Genomic DNA, 20,611 nt, shown 5'->3' on the forward strand with positions numbered 1-20,611 from the left:
AAAACAGTAAAAAAAAAAAAAAAAAAAAAAAAAACAGGATCCTTGATCTAAAAGTTTAAAATGGCATCCATATTGTAACATGTTTTATTTGTTTTTGTTTATTTGTTTGCACTTGTTTTGTGTCAGATGTGCATTAATTCAGTGGTTCTCAATCTTCGTGGTGTCAAGGACTCCCGAATTGATACACATCAGGCGGATCCCCATTTGATAAGATTTAGTGATTCCATAACTGTCTATACTGTAGATTGGCAGATTAACAGTGAAGAGTGTGAAACAGAAGAGTCATTCTTATATATCCTCTCACTGGGCTGATTTCTAGTCAATGAAGTAACAAGCAACTTAAAATATTCCCCATTTTTCTGGGGAGCCCCTGGAACTCCATCAAGGACCCCTGGGGGTCCTCTGACCCCGGGTTGAGACGTCACCCTTTGAGACAATAAATGAGTGAAAGGAGGGCTGAATCGATGACAACTGGACTTGGTTGTAGATACTTGAAGACGTTTCGCTTCTCATCCAAGGGTTGATTCAGCCCTCCTTAGACAACCATGACCTGGATGAATGAGAATCTTCACAGACAATAAGTGAGTCATTAAAACAAGAATTAATGTTGTTTTATTGATTTATAGTGGGAAAGTTCGGGGTTTTCCTAGAGGTGAGGGAGAGTCCAGTAGCCTACATCTTGTGTCAATGTATGTGTTTGTGTTTGTGTGTAATGCAGGTATTTCATGTTTGTTTATATAATGTTTTATTCAGGAGTGTACAGGCTGATAATCTCTGGTTCTTTGGTTTATAAAGTTTATTCAATCCATTACAGGCTATGAAACTTTCCCACAGTGAGAGCACTTTTCTTTTGGCCTGAAGCCCAGACCTGTATTGTTGAAGAGAGTGCACGCACGCACGCACGCACACACGCACACGCGCACACACAGGTAGGCTACTGATGGTTGGCTCGTTACCTGAGTCAGACACAACGTACAAACCAGCTGGCTGCTACAAACCGGGAAATGACTTGATGAAGACAACACAGCAGGAGCAGAAGTGCGCACGTTTGCTCTATTGAAAGTTTATATGAATTATCGAATATGGATTAACTGCGTGATGATATTTTGCGGAAAAGACGAACTTGCAGGAACTTTTTAGGGAGTTATATTTTGCGGTTTGCAAAGTGTCTTGAAGATAAAACACTGGCAGGTCTGTAGTTTTTGTCACGGTGGTCACCTTCAATTTGCTGAACCGCCTTCTTTTTTTTCCAGCCTGCCACATCCCTCCATCAAGGGAATGAGCGCAGAGGAACAGGACCGGCTGCGCGCCCTCTTTCACGCCTACGACGTGGACAACTCTGGGCGGATCGAGAGGAACGAGTTTCTGACTATCTGCGCGGAGCTGCAGGTGCCCGCGGCCGAGGCAGACAAGATCTTCAACCGGCTGGACGTCGATAACGACGGAACCGTCACCCTGCTTGAGTTCATCAGCGGCTTCCACGACCGCTACGGAGAGGACATGGAGACGGACGGAGCAGACGTGTCCGCCGCCTGGGAGAACTTCGAGGGGAGACTGGGCGAGCAGGCCAAGTTCATCCCCAGGTGAGAGTTCACACCTGTCGGTTGGGTAGTGTCAGTGAGGTGGAGCACAGGGGTGGATGTCTTTAAAATATGGAAATTCTCAGGTGATATGAGTGTGTTAAACAGTGAGCGCAGTGTGCGTAAAGATGATAGTGAGACTTTAATGTTTAATCGACCAATTAAACATTACAAGAGGCCACTCTAAAAAGGCAATTTACAACACAAGAAACAGTTGAAAACTATAGAAGAGCAGCCATGTGCGCACACTATAATAACACAAAAAAATGTAAATAACTTGCACATGCTGTGACTTTGTGTCAGTGAAAGATATGTACAGAGTGTGTTTAAGTGTCTTAAACATGTATTTGTCTTGAGTGTGTGTTTGTTTTTTCCTGAAGGCACATTATTACAACCCAAAGGCAGATGACTCACATTGTGTATTTTTTCCAGTTTATACTGTATGTGAGAGTGAGATCTGTCAAGCTGAATGTGTGGAGAGTGAAACCAGCAGGTGATCAAAAGTTAAAACATATAAAAGATTCAGACAAAAGGTCAAGTTTGTTCTCTGACTGCACTGACAGCAGAGGCTTTTGCGTCTTTACAGTTAATATAGAGAATAATGTTTGACACCAACACCAAATATTTTTACTTCTATTCTGACCAAGTGAACTTCTCTCTATCCTCAACTCTGCTCAAAGACGTCTGAAGCATTTTAGGTGATTTCCCTTTGATTTCTGTTCTTTTTTTATGATATAGTTTATAAACAATATCTTAATTTATAAACATTTATACATGTGTCTGTTTAATTTTACAATTTTTGTCAATTTTGCATTACTGAATCCTCTTGAATCCTCTGAATCGTCATCTCAGTTGTCATCAACTGGAGTCAAGTCATACACCCAATGAATGGGAACATGCTGTGCTGCCATTCATTTTGTCCCAGCTGATATTTTGTTGATGCAAGATCTAAAAGCAGTTTTCCCCTCAGAAGTGAGTAAAGGATCCTCACATGAAACACTAACACAGGGATTTTTAATATTTCTGTTATCTTTAGCATGTTGCCACAGAGAGTCTAAATGTAGAAATAGCTTTCCAGTATTAGTAAATATGAATGATGGGGCAAATGTTCACATTCAGAATAACCAAACTGATGCACTTAACTGCGTTATTATCAGACAAACCCTTCCAAATGTAAAACAAAAACTTCAATTACTAATTGTATTAGTTTTCACCTACACTCACACAAATTATTATTTCATCATCACAATATCGTCCCACTGAAAGGCAATAAATGATAATATTGAATTAATTCCCACCTTATAGATACTGTATGTGCTGCGGGTCATTCAGTACTCCCTCCAGCAACATTTCTCACATGTTTCTAGAAAAAGACTTTCTGGATTGGCCCTATATTGAACTGAAACTAGAGGAAATTTACAGTTAAACATTGTCAAGCCCTCATCTCACACTTACATAATAATGCAGAACTGCAGGGTCAGTATCACATCATTAGATTTGTTTGGCTAAAAATATTTATCGACAGTCTGTTCCACTGATGTACTATATATATATATATATATGACTGTATTGATCCTACAACATGGTTCTCCACCAAAAACTAGTTTTTACCTCCACTGACACACAAGCGATAACACATATGATGTTTTCCTTTTCTTATTAAAGTGCTAGAAAAGGAGTTGATATTTGGGGTGAAGGGTCATGCAAAATAAAAAATACCAGAAATCAGTTTGATGCACAACCACAGTAAAAAACAAAATATATTTCTGAACTGAGGGGTTATTTTTAAAATATAATCCTCACTGTTTCTTGCAGTGTTGTACTATGTAGGCCTGCTATGGATTTTTGGTTTTTGCAAACTTACCTTTGCCTGCAAAAACATCATGTATTCATGTCTGTAACAGACAACAAGTTGTGTATTTGCCTGGTTCTTCATGCTGGCACTTTTAGATTTTAACATACACCAGGTCTGCCAGGATTTTCTCCATCTTCCAAGTTTTTAGATTCTATATAAACCACAGTGAGTCTCTTAGTCATCAGAGTTTACCTCTTATCATGACTTTGTATGAAGAAACCTGTCAGTTGTCAAGCTATCAGACTGTAAACATATTGATAATTAATGCTTTGTTGAAAGACGTTAAACTGGAAATGAGTCAGAGTCAACATTGAACACATACTGTAAGAATCAGCTGTAACTTAGTCATACAGTTTGGCGTCTGCTATATGAGCTTTGTTAGACTGAGAAAGATTTAGGCCAGTTCTAAATGATCTAATATATAATTGAATTAATTTGTTATAAAATCACAAAAAAGTCTTATTTCTTTCTGATTTTTATATTTTTCAGCTCATATTTCTTCATATTTGATCAATTTCAAATGTGTCATGGAGTATTGAACCTCAGTACTTTTGTCGTACTGACTGAAATGTGTCCAAAACTGTATGAAAACTGAAACTGTCAACGATCAAGAGCATGTTATGATGTTGTTTACTTATTCTTTAATCAAATAATCCTTAATTTAAATCAGCATCTTGCCAATTTTAGACTGTTTTATTTAGGAAAACTTTGTGGCTTCCTCTGTAGAGAGACGGTTTAGTAAAAAAGAAAAAAAAGTTTGTTTTTTAAAGTAAATGATCAAAAAAGTAGCATTTTGGTGCAAAAGGTATTGAAAATTTGATCAGTCCTATTTTGAACCAACCTATAAGTGTCTGTGATTGTGTGTGTGTGTGTGTGTGTGTGTGTGTGTGTGTGTGTGTGTGTGTGTGTGTGCGTGTGCGGCCCCAGGCTTGCCATGGGACCCATCCTCGCGCTCCATCTGGGACATTGATTGTCACAGTGGTGCTGTCTCATCCTGCGCAGCTAAATACGCTTCCTTATCTTGAAGCAGTTAAAGTCACTGTCGTTGCCATCAGCTGAGAGATGACAATTAGGAGAATATAGTTCACAGCTCACTCAAGACAAGTGTCTGTTTTTCAGGGGATGAAAGGATACTTTGTGTCAGTGTGAGATAAAGACATCAAGAGCAAAAAATCAATTAAGATTATTCAGAACTTTCCTGCTGATTGAGGCTGACGTTAAGAGTTGTGTATCTAGTCTACTTTTCTTTTTACAAAACTGAATCTTTCAGCTGACTCAGACGCTGACTAATATCATAAGGGGGTTAGGCTGAGCACTAAAAGACGGCTTCTCTGCACAAGATCACTTAAAAGATGTCCTACATGCTTTCCCCACTTGGTTTTGTCATACATTTGTGTTTAAATGCTCCAGATATATTCCTTTTGAAAATCATTTTGTATAAAACATACAGTATATATTTAAAATTTCTGCCAGACAGGTGAAGGTTTGATTACGATGGCACTACCCAACCTCATACAACCATTTCAGATGTCCAAATTACGTTTTCCTGATTTTTGGGGGGTTTTGTGAAGTTTTAAACATCTATTTTGTGTATCTTTGTATCCTGGCTGTATAAACACTTCCCAAAGTGATGAGGAGCAATTAATGCATTTTTTGCTAGAATACAGAGGAGATGTGTGAAGTAAATGCAAAAAGCAAACACAGAAAAACAGGCAGAGCTCCACAGGGGGCAAAAATGAAGAAGGGAGCCTGTTTATTCTCAATGTTTGGGTCATTTAACATTATTTTCTTTGCTATTTTTTTGAACCATGGGACTTTAAGACTGTGATGAATACTCAAACGTAACATTTGTATTTGCTCGTCGCTTTTTCTGTCTACAGAATATCTTGAGATTCCCTCAGAGGGAAAAAATATTTTCTGTGTTCTTAAGATGGTCAAAGTGCTGTTTGTTGAAGCAGAAAACATGACAATATCAATAACTTCCTAACAACGTTGGATTGTTTATGCTTGTTTGTGTGTGTTTGTGTTATGTTTGGGTTTTGTGCGATAGCATGTGACGCTGTGTGTCACCGTGAGGTATTGACAGACAGGCAGCAGTGTCTATATGCTTAGGATCACAGCCAGTCCGCCCTGTCAAAAGTCAAACACACATATCGTCGACTTATATGACCCACTTTTCTCTTTGTGCTGTGACGCAGGAAACGGTTATCTCTACAGAAATCATTTTTCCAGAAGTGCGTTCACAGGATAATCTGTGTGATTAGGCTGTAAATATTGTTGTTAACCTTGTCTCTGACCCATGAATATTACTGGTCTGGTTTCTGTATTGTTTTGTCTGGGAACTGTGGCAACATCAACTACATGTAGTTACACTGTGAAACAAAGTGTGACATGCATCAAACATAGAAATCAACTGTTTTTAAATCGGTGGACCTTTTGTGTGGTAGTTGATTAAACTTAAAAGGAGTTATACTGCATATCGTCTTCTTTGGGCCCACATACAGTAAAGCCAGAAGCAGCAAAAATGCCTGCATACATAAGCATATAAAGTAAATCCTTGGTCATATGACTCTAAAGTGAAAAGTTTTTTTCTTTTCTTCTAACGATCACATTAAGCTAATTTGTCATCCTATTGAAGAACGATCTCCAATGTTTCTTCTGCCTTTTATTGTTTATGAATCTTGTGGGCAATCAAGCAACTCAGTCAACTAAACTAGAAATACACAATTCCTACTCAAAGTCCAAAAGACTGATTGTAATTTGGTTTGTCTCAATAAAAAAAATCTGTTGTTACTGTCATCCACTCATCATAGGTGATAAAACTGACACAGCAGACATTTTTTACTCACAGTTGACTGCTGTTAATTTCACGGTTTCTATGAAACAGAACGACCAGGATTCTTAAACCTATTAGGGAAAAAAAACACTACTGCACATGTCAGCACAACAAAACAAAACTGATCCTAAACTCTGATTTTCTTCCAGGAATGAACAAGCAGCAACATTGTACCAGAACATCAGTCTGACTGAGCCCCGGCTGATACCTCAGTTTGAGAAAGTCATCTTAAACTTCACCAAAGAGATCAAACAGCAGAACTCTGAGATGGAGAACCTGGCCCTTGCCATCAAACGGTGAGCAACACACACATGCAGGCAAATGCTAACTTGCATCCTTCAAATGAAGCGAAATTAAGGTTTTCATCTGACAACAATGTTACAGTAAACATGTTTAAGTGATATTTACCATAGTAATTACTGGGTTGCCTCTTTTTTATATAAATGTAAAACTTTTCAGTAAAAGTTGGGTATGATTTGTGGGAAACTGTTTTCAAAAAGTAAACAGAAGTGAAGTTCCTCTTGATGTCAAATAGTAAAAATGAGAGTGTGTTGAAATGTTATAGATAACACTGTATAACTTCATGCTAACGCACACCTGCCTATTAATCTTTGTGCTGCAGACATCTTACTTCCCTATAAAGACGATTATAGGTATGATGGCTCATTTGCTGCCATTATCTAGTTTTGACATCAGTCCCGATGCTCTGTGTCTTGAAACTCATAGTACATGAAAAAATGTTAATAATCGGGTATAAAATGTGTAATTAGTCCTTTGAGGTCTCTGCAGTACAGTGAAATTATGCTGCTATTGTTCTCCAGAGCGCAGGACCAAGCGTCGATGCAGCTCAGTGAGATGGAAGAGGAGATGGACCAACGCATTCATGCTGCTGAGAGAAAAACACGGGAGCAGGTGGGACAAGTTCACATACATACACTGCACATAAACATATAAGACCCCCCCCCCACCCCCCCCCCCACCCAAAAAAAACCAAAAAACACGGACTTTGTGTAAACATGACTTTCTAATCTGGTTTTAATATTCCAGTCTAGTTGCTATGACAGGTTTTTTTTTTCCTTGAAGTTTGTGTAGGCAAAGCGACAAGCAGGGTGCATTTATTCAGCTCTTCCCTCATGTCAAACAAACGGACACGGCTAAATATCAGATTACTGATCTGAACTCTGACACGCCTGCTGATCAGCTGGTTTTCACAACTGTGGATTTGAGATCTGAAACAGCCAGTAGATAGAGGTGCTGGAGCACTTTTTATCCGCCGGTGTTTAAACTGATAAGCATGTATATACATGATAAGGATGGGTGATGTGCAGATGAAAATGATAATCTATAAAGATACAGGCTGCATGCCACCACTGTGGCTCCAGAAAGCTTTTAACTTGACCTGTAAATTACATTTTAGTTTATCTGTTTATAATGTCAGATGCATTGAATTCACCACATTCGTTTAAAGGTAGCAAACACAAATTCATTTTAAAATGACATCTTGATATTTTGTCTTGTGTGTAATGTGTGAAGCCCCATCTGACACGCATCTAAGTAGAATAAAATAAACTGTTAATGAACTTAAGGTTGTTTTTTTGGCCTGGTGTGTATCATTAATCTATGAGGAGTGTAACTCAGCTATATCTATCTATAACTTGGTGTTTTTGAGTTATAAAATTAAGCTCAGTTGTGTAACTGCATCTTTCTCCAAGTTACTTGTAAACAGAGTTAGTGGATAGTTCTGCTGTCCTGACTATGTGTAAGGGCTGCTGGGTTATGCTAGAAAGTAACTAGTTTGTAAAACTTGCTGTCCGACGACGTCAGAAGGCATAAGTGTTCATACCGTAGCTGTTCTGAAAAGCCACACTGAGAGGCAGGGGGGAAAAGCCGACCTTCATAGAGAGAGGCGAGGCACAATAGTCCTCTAAAAATGGGGGTAATGGTGTACAGTTTCAAACAGTCTCTTCTGGAGGAAATTCATTGTGTTACACTCTGTTGTGCCGGAAATAGTTGTGTAAGGAAAGAAGAAAAGAGCTTGAAAGAGAAGTTAAAACCACTTTCTCATTTCCAATCGCTGCATGATGTGAACAGCAGATTGTCTGTTTTGGAAAGTTACAGGAATTGTTGGACACAGGGAGTCTCCAAAGGTGTTCGATCATTCGACAAACACTTCAGATGGAGTATCCTGCCCCCCTTAAGGGTTCATGTAGCTTTATAAGTCAGTCATGTGAAATTATGTCTGTATGAGCTAACACTGTACACCCAAGTTTTTACCAGATGAGGAAAGTAAAATTGTGGGTTTAAATTGCAAAAGCAGAAATTTAAGGCAATTTGTGTTATTCTGTTTGTTGCTGGCAACTCTCAACAATGTGGCTCACATTTTAATACGTTAACATTTGTTTTCATATTTAAATGAAAGTAGGTTTATTGCCTCGGCGGCCTTCAGTTTCACTCTGAATGAATTATATAATCTGTTTGTAGGTTTTTTGAAAGCTGGAGATATTTCTGGGAATCTGAGTGAAACACATGAAACACTGTGCTCTGTAGGATGATAAGATTTGATAACAATATTTAGCTTTCCATGACATTAAATTAAAACTGAAAACATCTGACTCAGTGACAGAGCAGCACAGTATAGATCTCTTGTTGTATCAGACATCAAACTACCAGGTTTATGTAAGTCATATGTCTTTAAGGTTAAGTTTGCTCCTAAAGTCTCTTCATACCCTTCAAACCAATTTGCGCAGGAACATAAACCAGTCTTATCGCCATGCGTGTGTGTATAAACTTATGTAAGTGTACTCCATTGACTCAGGAGCTGCTGTTTGTTTTGTCAGAGAAAAGCAAACAGATTTAGAGGGCACTCACCTGTATTCTCTCTCACTGTAATGTGCACACAGTCATGTTCTGACATCTAGAAGAGAGGACTTTATTTTTGGAAACTGTAGATAGACAGTCGCTGATAGCGAATCGATTCCCCATAAGCCTCCATACGTTGTTCAAAACCTGCCTTAAAATAGCACAGATTCCTGTGTCACAGCAAACCAACTGTGCTGTTTGATACTAAAGTGACAACTAATTGTTTTATTTATGTGTTTTTGTGTTTGTGTGTGTTTTTACATAAAGAGTAAAGTCTAGATCTGCTCTATGTGAAAGGTGCCCTGAGATAACTTCTGCTGTGATTTGGCGCTATATAAATTAAAATTGAAATTGAAATTGAAATTGTGTGTATGTGTGTGTGTGTCTGTGTGTGTGTGTGTGTGTAGGAGAAGAAGCGCACAGAAGCCGCTCTGAGTGAGCTGCGAAGAAATTATGAAACCGAAGTGTGTGAGCTGCAGTGTAAGATCCAGAGGATGCAGATGGTAAATTTTCACAAAAACACACCATCAACACTGTATGTAGGTCCACACAAACTCCTGCAGTCATATTTACAACCAGCATGCATTTATACTTCTAGTCTCATCTCAGTGTTGTAAAGTTGTCTCAAATAAATCACCTCATCATATCAACAACATGAACAAAACAGCACATAGATAAAATGCACAGTAATAATGTTATTCACATGTTAAAACCATTTTCACCGTTATTACTTTCTAGGGCTGGGCAATATATCAATATTATATCTATTGTGATATGAGACTAGATTCGTCTGGGATTTTGGATATTGTAATATTTTGATATGGCATAATTGTCTTTTTCCTGGTTTTAAAGGCTGCATTACAGTAAAGTGATGTAATTTTCTGAAATTACCAGACTGTTCTAGTTGTTAGTTATAATATAGGCATTACTAATGATTATTCATCAAAAATCTTTATTATTTTCTGACTTAAATTATCTTTGTTCCATGCAGTTTATTATCTTTGTTCTAAGTGCATGAGACTAGTAAAAATGTCAGATTGATATGATATGATATAGATATGAAAACTGGAGGCTCAAGGAGGGATGTACTGCTGGAGAGGAGCTTACATTTGACCTATTTAAATACAAACACTCAGTTAACTACACTGTACATGTTTGAGGGGAAACACAGTTCTGCTAAACAGAGGAAAAGTGGGTCCTTTATGAACAACACTGACTACATTCATGAGAATGTGAACCAGGAATAATTTATTCTTTTGACCTCATGAAAACATAAATATCAGCTGGACTCCAGAGAAACCTCACTGGAATCAGTTCATTGAAACTTTAAAGTGACTGTGATTTGTGTGTATATAATGTTTTTATATGCTGTTCTGAAGACTGTAGTTTAATCTACCTGATAGTGAGCCAAAAAAAAAAAAACCTGAACCTTAAATATCCTGTGAACATGTCCATCAGATAGAGGAGAAGTATAACAACATCACTGTGAAAGACGAGAGCCCAGCTTTGAAGAAGAAGATCAACGAGCTGACATTGGTGAGACTTAACAACTCATTTTATGAATGCTGAGAGTTCACTAAATTTTGTTAAAGGTGTCAGAAGCGAGTGGGGGGGGGGTTACGTTTCTCTGATTCTAACACACTTCCATTTTCCCTCTCCTTGTCATCACCACCCTTTCTGCTTGCATTTCTCTCTGTAGGAGAATCAGCGGTTAAAACAGGAGCTGATGCGGTCTCAGACCAAAGTGGCCTGTCTGCAGAGTGAGATGGACTCGCTGAAGACGGAGCTGACCGATCAAAGCATCAACTCTGAAAGGTGAATTCAATACAGACTGGGTTTGCTTTGTATCTTTGTTGTGTGTGTGTATGTTTCACTTATTTAGATAAATATTCAGCTCAGATTTGGGTCATTTTTCTGGATATATCTTGGCTCATGTTTAGGTTTTTAGTTTTTGATTTCTGCAAGATATTGAGGTTGAATCTCAGTCTAAGAGGCCTCAGCATCATGTTTGATTATTTGTTTTTTGGTATTTTCCACAGTAAGAAAGAGAGAACATTGTGATATAAGAATAGACATCATATCTCTCTTTAATCCAATAAACAAACACACACAGTTTACTTTCAGCGAAACCTGTGAAAGTCTAAACCTAGAATTACTCTTTACTTTCAAGTTGCAGAGCAGGTTTTCTCAATCTTTGCTCACTCTGTCTGCAAATTAGTGTGAACTTGTAAATGTTTGCTCTCTGTTTTTAATAGCATGGAGGAAGCTCCACATGTTCCAACAATTTCAAACTGATTTTTAATGGAAAAATGTATTCGTTTTAGATAAATCGAATGTATCAGTTCTTATTTTTATGAAACAAGCCCAGAGAGACAGACCCCTGTTGTAGAGAGACAGAGAGAGAGACGGAGGTCACGCCCCCTCTCACTGACTGACTGATGCTCCCGGGGGGTGTTTTCATTTTGTCACAGCTGAAACAGGATATCCTGGAGTGACTACAGACACACAATAACTTCTTCAGAACGTTACTTAGCAACAGAGCCACAGGCAGGATAATAATCCGCCTCCTTGGACCATCTCAGTGATGGTGTTTACTCTGTGTCTCCAACTTTTTATCATGTCTCATGATAATCATAAATCTGACGTAACATCTGTCAGTTGCCAAGTGAAGCTGCTGCTGTTCTGAATATGAAAAATAAGGACTACATTTCTCAAGTTCTATGACAATTATTGATACATAGGAATGATTTCTTTAATTGATTATCTAGCTGCAACGATTAGTCGACAAATCAATTGAACAGAAAATGAATCAACTACTTTGATAATCAAATAATTGTTTTTGTCATTTTTTAAGCAGAAATGCCAAATATTTGCTGGTTTCAGCTTCTCAAATTTGAGGATTTGGAGGTTTTCAGTGTCATCCATGATAGTAAACTGAACTGGTCTGTTAGTCGGACAAAACAAGACATCTGAGGACATCACTTGACATCACTTTCACTATTTTCTGACATTTTATAGACAAAAAGATTAATAGAGAAATTAATTTCAGATTAATTGATAGTGAAAATAAATTGCAGCCTTAAACAAGAGTATGAACATTTAATTCAGTGTATTAAAAGCCCTGACTTTGACAGATGTTGTCTTTTTATTACTTACACGGATGTGCGCAGCAGAGAATGCGTTCAATTGTGTCTGATTTAAATCAATTTTAATAATTATACATTGCTCAACTTTGTTTTTATGATTTGACTATTGTGACTTTCATCCTCATATGATGCATGTGTGGACTCTGTTAAATGCAGGATGTCACTGAAACTAATCCAGATCCACATAACTTGTTCCTTTGATTGCTTTTCATAATAACCAGCTGTGTTTATGACTGTGTTTTATTGTAGAGACGAGGAGCTCATGAAACATTTCTCTGATGAGCGAGACATCCTGGAGAGCCAGATCGAGATTCTGCAGTAAGTCCGAATATTAACACTAACTACTGTACAGATTTCCCAGATGGAAAGATCTCTCACTGTACGGAGCTATCACTTTAATTTTTTTAAAAAAAGATGCATTCAAAAATGAAAAATAATAATAACGTGTATTTTTTAGGACAGCCAACAGAAAGCTCCATGACAGCAACGATGGCCTGAGGACGGCTTTGGAGAGGGTCACCAAGGTAGATCTGCACACTTAATCCAAAAAGAATCAAAATTCAAAACTACTTCAGTTTTCAAATTGCAAGAGGCTGAAGTTAATTCATCTCTTTGGTTGGTGGACTCCAAATGCAACTTCTAATGCTTAAACCTAAAATAACTTTTAGCACGTGAAATCTTCCTGCTGCATGTCTCTATTGATTGTTCTTTCCACTGTAACATTTAACTGTTTGGGATTATATCTCTTTTGATGATATTTAATGATGGTTTTCTATTTACTCTGCTGTTTCATTGTCAATACTTGCTTCTCCTTTGTTTCTGGGAAGGTTGTTGTGAATCATGATTTTTCTCTAGTTTGTAATGGTGGTTGTTATCGAATGATAATTGTTTTTATTCTTTAATGGGGAATATGTGGGAGATTCACCTGTTGGGCCTTTTTCTTTCCCCTGCACGTTTCCAGTGTTGTTTCTCCTTTAAAGTTGTTGATTGCTTGGTCCCTAAGGTTGGCTGATTTTTCTGTGGATGCATGTGTGTATATATACTATGCAGGCCTGTTGTCATTTACTGTGTGAAATGCCTGATGAAGGTCATTTGACCGAAACATAGCTATTTAATAAATTTAATATAAGTGCTGACAGTGTGCTGGAGTCTATTTTTTTTGTTTTGAACTATTACTTTATCACCTGTCTGTCTAGAGGTGAGCTTTGCATATTTAACACTTGAAAAAAGACATTAGTTGTAACTATACATTTTAAGCAAAAACATTCAGTGTTTTATTAGCTGACAACAGTATACTCTGTTATAATATTAAGAAAAACAATCACAGTAGTTCACACAAACATACAAAAACTCATATTAAATTGTTGTGTGTTACAGTCTGGTAACGGTGGGTCACCGGGAGACTTAAAGGACAGAAGCAGAAGTAAAAGCATCTGCTACTCGTCACCATATGCATTAATGGACAGGTGAGACCTACAGACAATACAGATGGTCAAGATATAGACTGAATGTACTGTATCTCATCATAACATCTAAACACCTGCTGCACCAGTGTGTGAGGTCTTTTACAGTTATATTTTATCATCTTCTTATTCCTAGAACATTTATATTCTTCCTTTTAGGAGTTTTAAGTGTTCTGAGATTAAAAAAATCATATCCAAGCCAAGTCTTGATTTGATGTTGGTGTCATTATGTACCTGGAGATGGTAACTGCCCAAACCTGATAAACCAGGTCTGGAAAGAACCCTAAAGCTATGATTTAGTTAATAATCCAAGATCTACTGTTTAACATGAAACTTCTGTCCTTGATGTAACTAGAAATAATGTTGAAGAGATAAATGCAGGTGCTCTACAGTCTGCCTTACCCTGTCCAGCTTTCCAAAGGTTTCGTGTTTCAAGTCACAGAAGATTTCCTGACCTCTTCCTCAGGTTCTGCCAGCGTATGGACGATTTCCCCATGTACAGCCGCCGGCCCAGCTGTGACACCCTGGCCTTGGCCATGTGTGACCCGGGCCTGAGGCGCAGACACAGCAGCGAGTGCGAGGAAGACAGTCTGCCAGAGAGCTACATGGACAGTGGCCTGTCGACACTCAGAGGCTCACACGGAGGTTATGACTCAGAGCAGGAGACCAAATGTCAAGAAGAAGAAGAAGAGGAAGTGGAAGAGAGGGACAAGAAAAAAGGGGATGATGACAACAATGATAGCTTGATTGAAGAAAACTCCGACACTGAGGTAAGACAAAAAAAATGCAATATTTGTGTTAACAGGACATGCTCACAGGACAAGGCTAACAGCTAATAGTTGTTGTCGAGAACATGCTGTGGCTCTAGATGAAAAGTCAGGATTCCACCATCATCATATTCTGTGTGTCTACATCACAGCTAACAGAAACACAAGATGGTGAATCAGCATTCGGGTCGGACAGCAGCTCGGTTTTGGACTGGAAACCATCTGAACCCGTTAGTGTGATCACACCACCGGCACCAACGACACGAAAAGCCCTCAGTGCCATCAGTGTTCAGGTAAGAGAGAGACAGAAGAAAAGGAAGAAGGGAGGATATCTAATGGAAGGTAGGAGATGTCTTTTACCACCACAACCTTACTGAGAAGAGTAAGACATCTCATGCATCATTGTTCGTCTGTCCAAAACGGTGGTTTAGAATAAAAATATTGACTATTAGTCAAATTTCTGTCAAACTTTGTGTGGATATTCATGGTCATTAGTGTATGATACCTAACAATTTTGTGCACTCTTACTTTTTATTTGGAACCACCTATTAAAGAAATCAGTTACAAAGCGGCCAGCGCTGAGGACAAAATAAGTTTACCTTGAATTAAATGTGCAAAATGCAAACAGTCAGCTTATCAGTGCTCATCTGTCCCAGAAGGAGGACAACAGCACTGACCTGGGCTACATGACATCAGAGAAGGCCTACAGGATCGTTTTGGCCGGAGATGCCGCTGTGGGAAAGTCAAGCTTCCTGCTTCGCCTCTGCAAGAACGAATTCAAATTAAACTCCAGTGCTACTCTGGGTGGGTTGGAAAAACTAAATCCAAATCTTGTTAACTTTTGTTAGCTTTAATAACTTTTCATTCTCTGTCTCTCCTCTGTAACCTGTCAAATAAAGGCAGAGGCTACTCTCAAAGAAATTCTGGAAACAAATGCTTAGTGTCAACTAACTTATCCATGATTCATTTCTACATATGGTGATATGAAGTCATAAGTTCAGTAAATGTGCTGTTAATAAAAGCGTGAACCACCTTAATATCGCTGTGTCAAATGTTCTGTTTCTTTTCTTTACCAGCTTAGTGGTGTGATGCTCTGTGTGTGTCTCTCGTTTGTGTGTCTAGGCGTGGATTTCCAGATGAAGACACTAATTGTGGATGGAGAGCCCACTTTACTACAATTATGGGACACTGCAGGACAGGAGAGGTGTGTGTTTTGTGTGTGTGTGACAGAGTTTATCTTATTACCACCAACAGTAATCAGCAATGTGTAGTTTTCAAACTTACATGGAGAAAATACGGGATCTAAATGTGTTTCTTTTCTCATTCCAGGTTTCGGAGCATTGCAAAGTCTTACTTTCGACGAGCGGACGGTGTGTTGCTGCTGTATGACGTCACCTGTGAGAAGAGCTTCCTTAACGTCAGAGAGTGGGTGGACATGATTGAGGTAATGCGCTACTCTCCCCTGCTCAAAAGCTAAATGAGTGACACCGTTTGTATTGCAAAGCAAAAAAGTTGAGAGTTACAGTAGAATATTGGGCAACAAAATAGACAATATTATTATTATTTATTTATTCTGTATCGGCACGTCAGCAGCATCTATGTCATTATAAAGTATTGAGAGTAAGTGTTCATTTGATATCTTGCTTGTTTCTCTCTTTTTACATGCAGCAGATACGTAAGTGTTGGATGTAAAGCATGTACAGAATGTGTTCTGTTGTTATAATGTGGTCATGTTGAAATCTGTGTGACTTTTTCTTATTTTTGCATGCAGTATGTCGTGTGGAACATTATTCAAAGTGTTGTTTTATGTTATGCAATATTTGTAGATGCTGAGGTGATTAATGTGAAACCAATAGTCATCATCATCATTATCATTTTGTTGATTGACTTAAATAAATACTGTTATCACTATGCACAGTATTTAGACAGTGAGCCTCACCCAAGAGCTTATTCAAACATATTAATTCTTAAATGTCATGTGTGATTGATTTAAGTTACGGCGTTCAACAATTTTGTGATTTTCTCTTAGTTATGAATGAAATTCAGGAGTGGTCCAGACTTGCTGTCCAAATCATGAATAGAAACACAAACTTAATGCAAAATTAATATTCCTTTCACCACATTATCATCATGCTTTGCCAAATGTCTGAGAGGTTTTTTAGATTTTAAATGTTTTTATGGCAACATCTACATTTCAGTTAGGAAGCTTCTCTCACTCCGACAGCTGCCTCTGTGTCTCTCTGCAGGTCTCTGTCTAGTATCATCTTCTGTTGCACCTGACAGTGTAACGTCACCTATTGTAGGCAATAATATTCTCTTGTCTAATATTTGACTGTCACATCCCATTAACTGTCTTCATATTAGTCACAGACTGCTTTGCTTTAGAAAAACGTTTTTCAGCGTCTAACTTCATGTCAATCTATTCCCTCTAAATACTGTTTCAATACAGCTCTGCTTTAATGACACGTCGTTGGCAGCTGTATTAATATTTTCTGATTGTTTCGGCTCTTTTAATACAACTTCTGACACTGCAAAATTGTTTTTATCAGCTGATTTCCAAAAGCAGAACTTAAGAGAGTTTAAGCACACAAATAAAAAGATGCTCTTGCATGTGAATATGTGACAACAGAGCAGTAGACAGTATTAAAGTATCTTGCAGTATTTTGTTCTCCATTTCATTTGTTCCTGCATGTATTTTCTCTGTGTGACAGGATGTGTCTCAGGAGGATATTCCCATCATGCTCGTAGGTAATAAGTGTGACCTCAGACAAGATGGAGTCAGCAGTGTCCCCACCAGCTATGGAGAAAAACTGGCTATGGTAACGACAAAACACAAACACACACTCATATTTCTATACTTGTGAGGACTTTTTAATAACTACATTCCCTCCATACTGTAACTCTGAACATTCATGGCTCCACCGAACCCTTACCTTGATTTAATCCAAACAAAAACATGGTTTAGGTTCATTACTGGTAATATGATAATAAAGACTGGCTAAATCTTCTTCACTTCAGTGTTAAAAATGATATAAAAGTCATCACAACAAAGAGAAGAAGGAGAGAGAAGAACACATACTGTACATACTCATACAGCAACATAAGTATTGCAGTCAGTTTAGATTCATGATTTCTTGCTTTTACCCAAACAGACATACAACACTCTGTTCTGTGAAACCAGCGCCAAAGATGGCTCCAACATCCTGGAAGCTGTGCTGCACCTGGCCAGGTGAGATATTTAAAAGTTCAACTAATTTGCAAAAGTAAAAAAAAAAAACCAATCTTTTTACCAAGTCTAGTGACAAATAATCTTCAGGTTATAGTTTTTCCCAAGAGAGTGCCAGAACTGCCAGCGTACTGCCTCTAGGTGAAAATGAGGGTTGATTATTTGGTTTATAAGTTATATAACTCCATAAAAAATCAGGACCACATGATGCTCAGTGTGACCAGCAAATTCTCTGTAAACTAAGCTCTGAAGGAATGAACTTTGCTGCCCTCTGGTGTGTAAAAGTAGCATGACAAACATTGCCACAAAGGGACAACTTGTGAAATAACTTTAAAAAAAACTGTGATGGAAGTCTTCATGAACAGGTTTTCCTCAAGCCCCAATGAATGCAGCCTCATCAACAGCTTCCTTTCAATCATGTTCTAATGCTGCAGCTCATTTTTTATTCTCAATTACTCTTTGTTTCCACGTGTTCCCATTCTCTCTCTTCCTCTTTCTCTCCCTTCACAGGCAAGTTACAACACATGCTGCTTTTGACGACAAAAGTCGTTACCAGTCGCTGCCCAGCTTGGATGCTCCGAGGAATAAACCGAACTTCTCCTGCTGCACTTGATCAAACTCACCAGAGCTGGACCTCTGTTTCTGAACTCAGCACAAGTGGAACGAGGAAAATAAAAGCAGAAACCTGACCAAACAGACATAACCTGTGCAGAAGTACGACACCAGGAACAAATCATCATCATTCTGAAAAACCAAAACAATCTAACACATGGATAAAGTGAGCAAATAACATAATGACATGGGATCACAACAGAATATCCACAATGTCACATCAGAGCTACTTCTTACTGTGCAACAAAATTACTCTACGAAATGCTTCACTCAGTTTTGATCTGAAGGAAAATTCAGATTTTTTTTTTCTGTTATTTAAGGTTATTTAAACATGTGTTGAGCTGCTTTCCAGCCACAACTTGATGTCTTAATGTTTTGTATTTTATGTTTATTTCAGTGTAAACTTCTTGCCATTTGAAACTTGTTTTTATTCTTGTTTGTTATGCTATTACACATATTTGCATATTTTCCTTCCACGTATTTCTGATGATTTGCCCAGGCAGGCACAAGTCTGGCATGAAAGGAGAAAGACAGCTGTGAAAGTGAAGTAAAATGTGAGAGAAGGATTTGAAAGTGAAGCCAAGTAGTATGTGAGCACATTTTTAAAGTGACATTAGTATGTGACGCTGACGGATAGTTGTATGTGATTGAGGAAATTTGCTTAATATTCTAACAGCATATTGTTATGACGAGGAAAATAAGAGGAATAAGAATTGATTCTTATGTGGTTATGCTTTTAACTGTGGCACTTATCTCATTATTGCTGAGCTCAGTTACTGTTGGCGTAAGTGCTCGGTTGAAATGACATCATGTTGGTGGTCCCAAAAGAAACAGAAGTCAGGATGTCAGACTTTATTGCAACATGGAGACGCTGAGAGTTCTGGAGAACTTAAAGCCTCGTCTTTGTTCATACATAATGAGCTGTGGTGCAATGTGTGGTTGTACAAGACCTTATGCTAATTCCACAACCCTCCGTCTTTATTATATTACCCTACAGTGTTACACTTGTTTTAATTTGACCTCCAATGAGGATGGAATTGTGTTAAAGAATTTATATTTTTGAAGCAGATTAATTTTCAATCTGCTTGAATGCTTTAAATAACTACTGTAAACAGATAACTACTTGTCTAGTATGAATAGTGATAAATGGACAAGCACAAAAGAGAGGTGGCAGGAAGCAGATCTCTTATCTTCGTCCCTTAGATACAGTACATGACCTCTAATTCTGTATTGATGTGTACATGTGATCTTGGAAAACTGTCACTGCTGATGTTAAGGAGAATGTCTTATAATTGTGTCCTAACTATAGTGCCATATTATACATTTAAGCCTGTTGAAGGGCAGCGTTTAAAGGTGTCAGTATGCATCAAATGACGTGCTTGTCGGATGCTCAAATAGCATCTGAGCACCCCTGTGCCCTTCTCCCCTCAACCCGACATCCACACACACACGCACACACACACACCTTTCTGATATTGGAAATGGGGACACTTTTCTGACAAATACTGTGACATTTCAAAACTGACAAATACCCACTTCATGCAGATTGGCCAGGTGTAAGGAGGTGAAAAACTGGGCAGGATTTCTCACAAGCTCTCTTTTCTCCACACAACTACTTTTGTACAAACAAGTTAAACACCATAAATGTCTTTGTGGTGACACGGTTTGAAAATGTGTGCTTTAATCCCCTTTTGTATGATCAAGTCCCAGCCATTTCTAGTCATTTTACCTTTTATTTGACATCACTTATCCAAACTCATTCATTTGATTCATACTGAACCATTAAAACTGTGTTTTCAGACACCATGTGGGTCACAGTCCTGTTTCCGATGGTTCCTGTATGACTGACATGTTGTCGTACTCCTGACTCTCAGTGTCAGACTGTGTCCTTCATTTGTTTGGAGTCTGAAGTTTAAAATAATCCCTGGTAATCCAAATTTTCACACAACCTGTTGCTGAGCTATTTGTTTCCACACAGATTAAACTTCTTTGTGCGTAGATGCCATTATTAATGTTGTGAGTGGTGCAACTGTGAAGCACCTCCTTTGCAACTTGTCTGTGTCTTTGTTGAAAGTTCCTTTCTCAATAAATAATATATTGAACATCAAAAGACTGGTATCAAGATAAACATGAGATCTCTGGAGAGATATTCAGGAAAACTAACTGGGAAAATTACTTCAAAAGCCACTTAGAAAATTCCGATGATGCCCAATAATCCAATATTTATGAAACATTGATCTTTTATCACATGATAGCTTGGAGATGGT

The 20,611-nt window shown here is 38.1% G+C and overlaps 1 protein-coding gene across 1 annotated transcript; it reads left to right on the plus strand.

Moving 5' to 3' along the window:
- Positions 1-974: 974 nt before the first annotated feature.
- On the plus strand, positions 975-20,399 carry rasef (RAS and EF-hand domain containing). Its single transcript, XM_044337037.1, has 18 exons — positions 975-1,038; positions 1,254-1,583; positions 6,421-6,567; positions 7,093-7,183; positions 9,538-9,633; positions 10,589-10,666; positions 10,830-10,945; positions 12,526-12,594; positions 12,734-12,800; positions 13,654-13,742; positions 14,206-14,509; positions 14,659-14,799; positions 15,163-15,310; positions 15,629-15,710; positions 15,836-15,950; positions 17,218-17,325; positions 17,659-17,735; positions 18,243-20,399. The coding sequence occupies exons 1-18, from the start codon at positions 1,013-1,015 to the stop codon at positions 18,343-18,345; spliced, it is 2,187 nt and encodes a 728-aa protein (XP_044192972.1). The 5' UTR covers positions 975-1,012; the 3' UTR covers positions 18,346-20,399.
- The last annotated feature ends 212 nt before the right edge of the window (positions 20,400-20,611 follow it).

Source organism: Thunnus albacares, chromosome 2, assembly GCF_914725855.1.
Source record: "Thunnus albacares chromosome 2, fThuAlb1.1, whole genome shotgun sequence".
NCBI classification, from domain to species: domain Eukaryota; kingdom Metazoa; phylum Chordata; class Actinopteri; order Scombriformes; family Scombridae; genus Thunnus; species Thunnus albacares.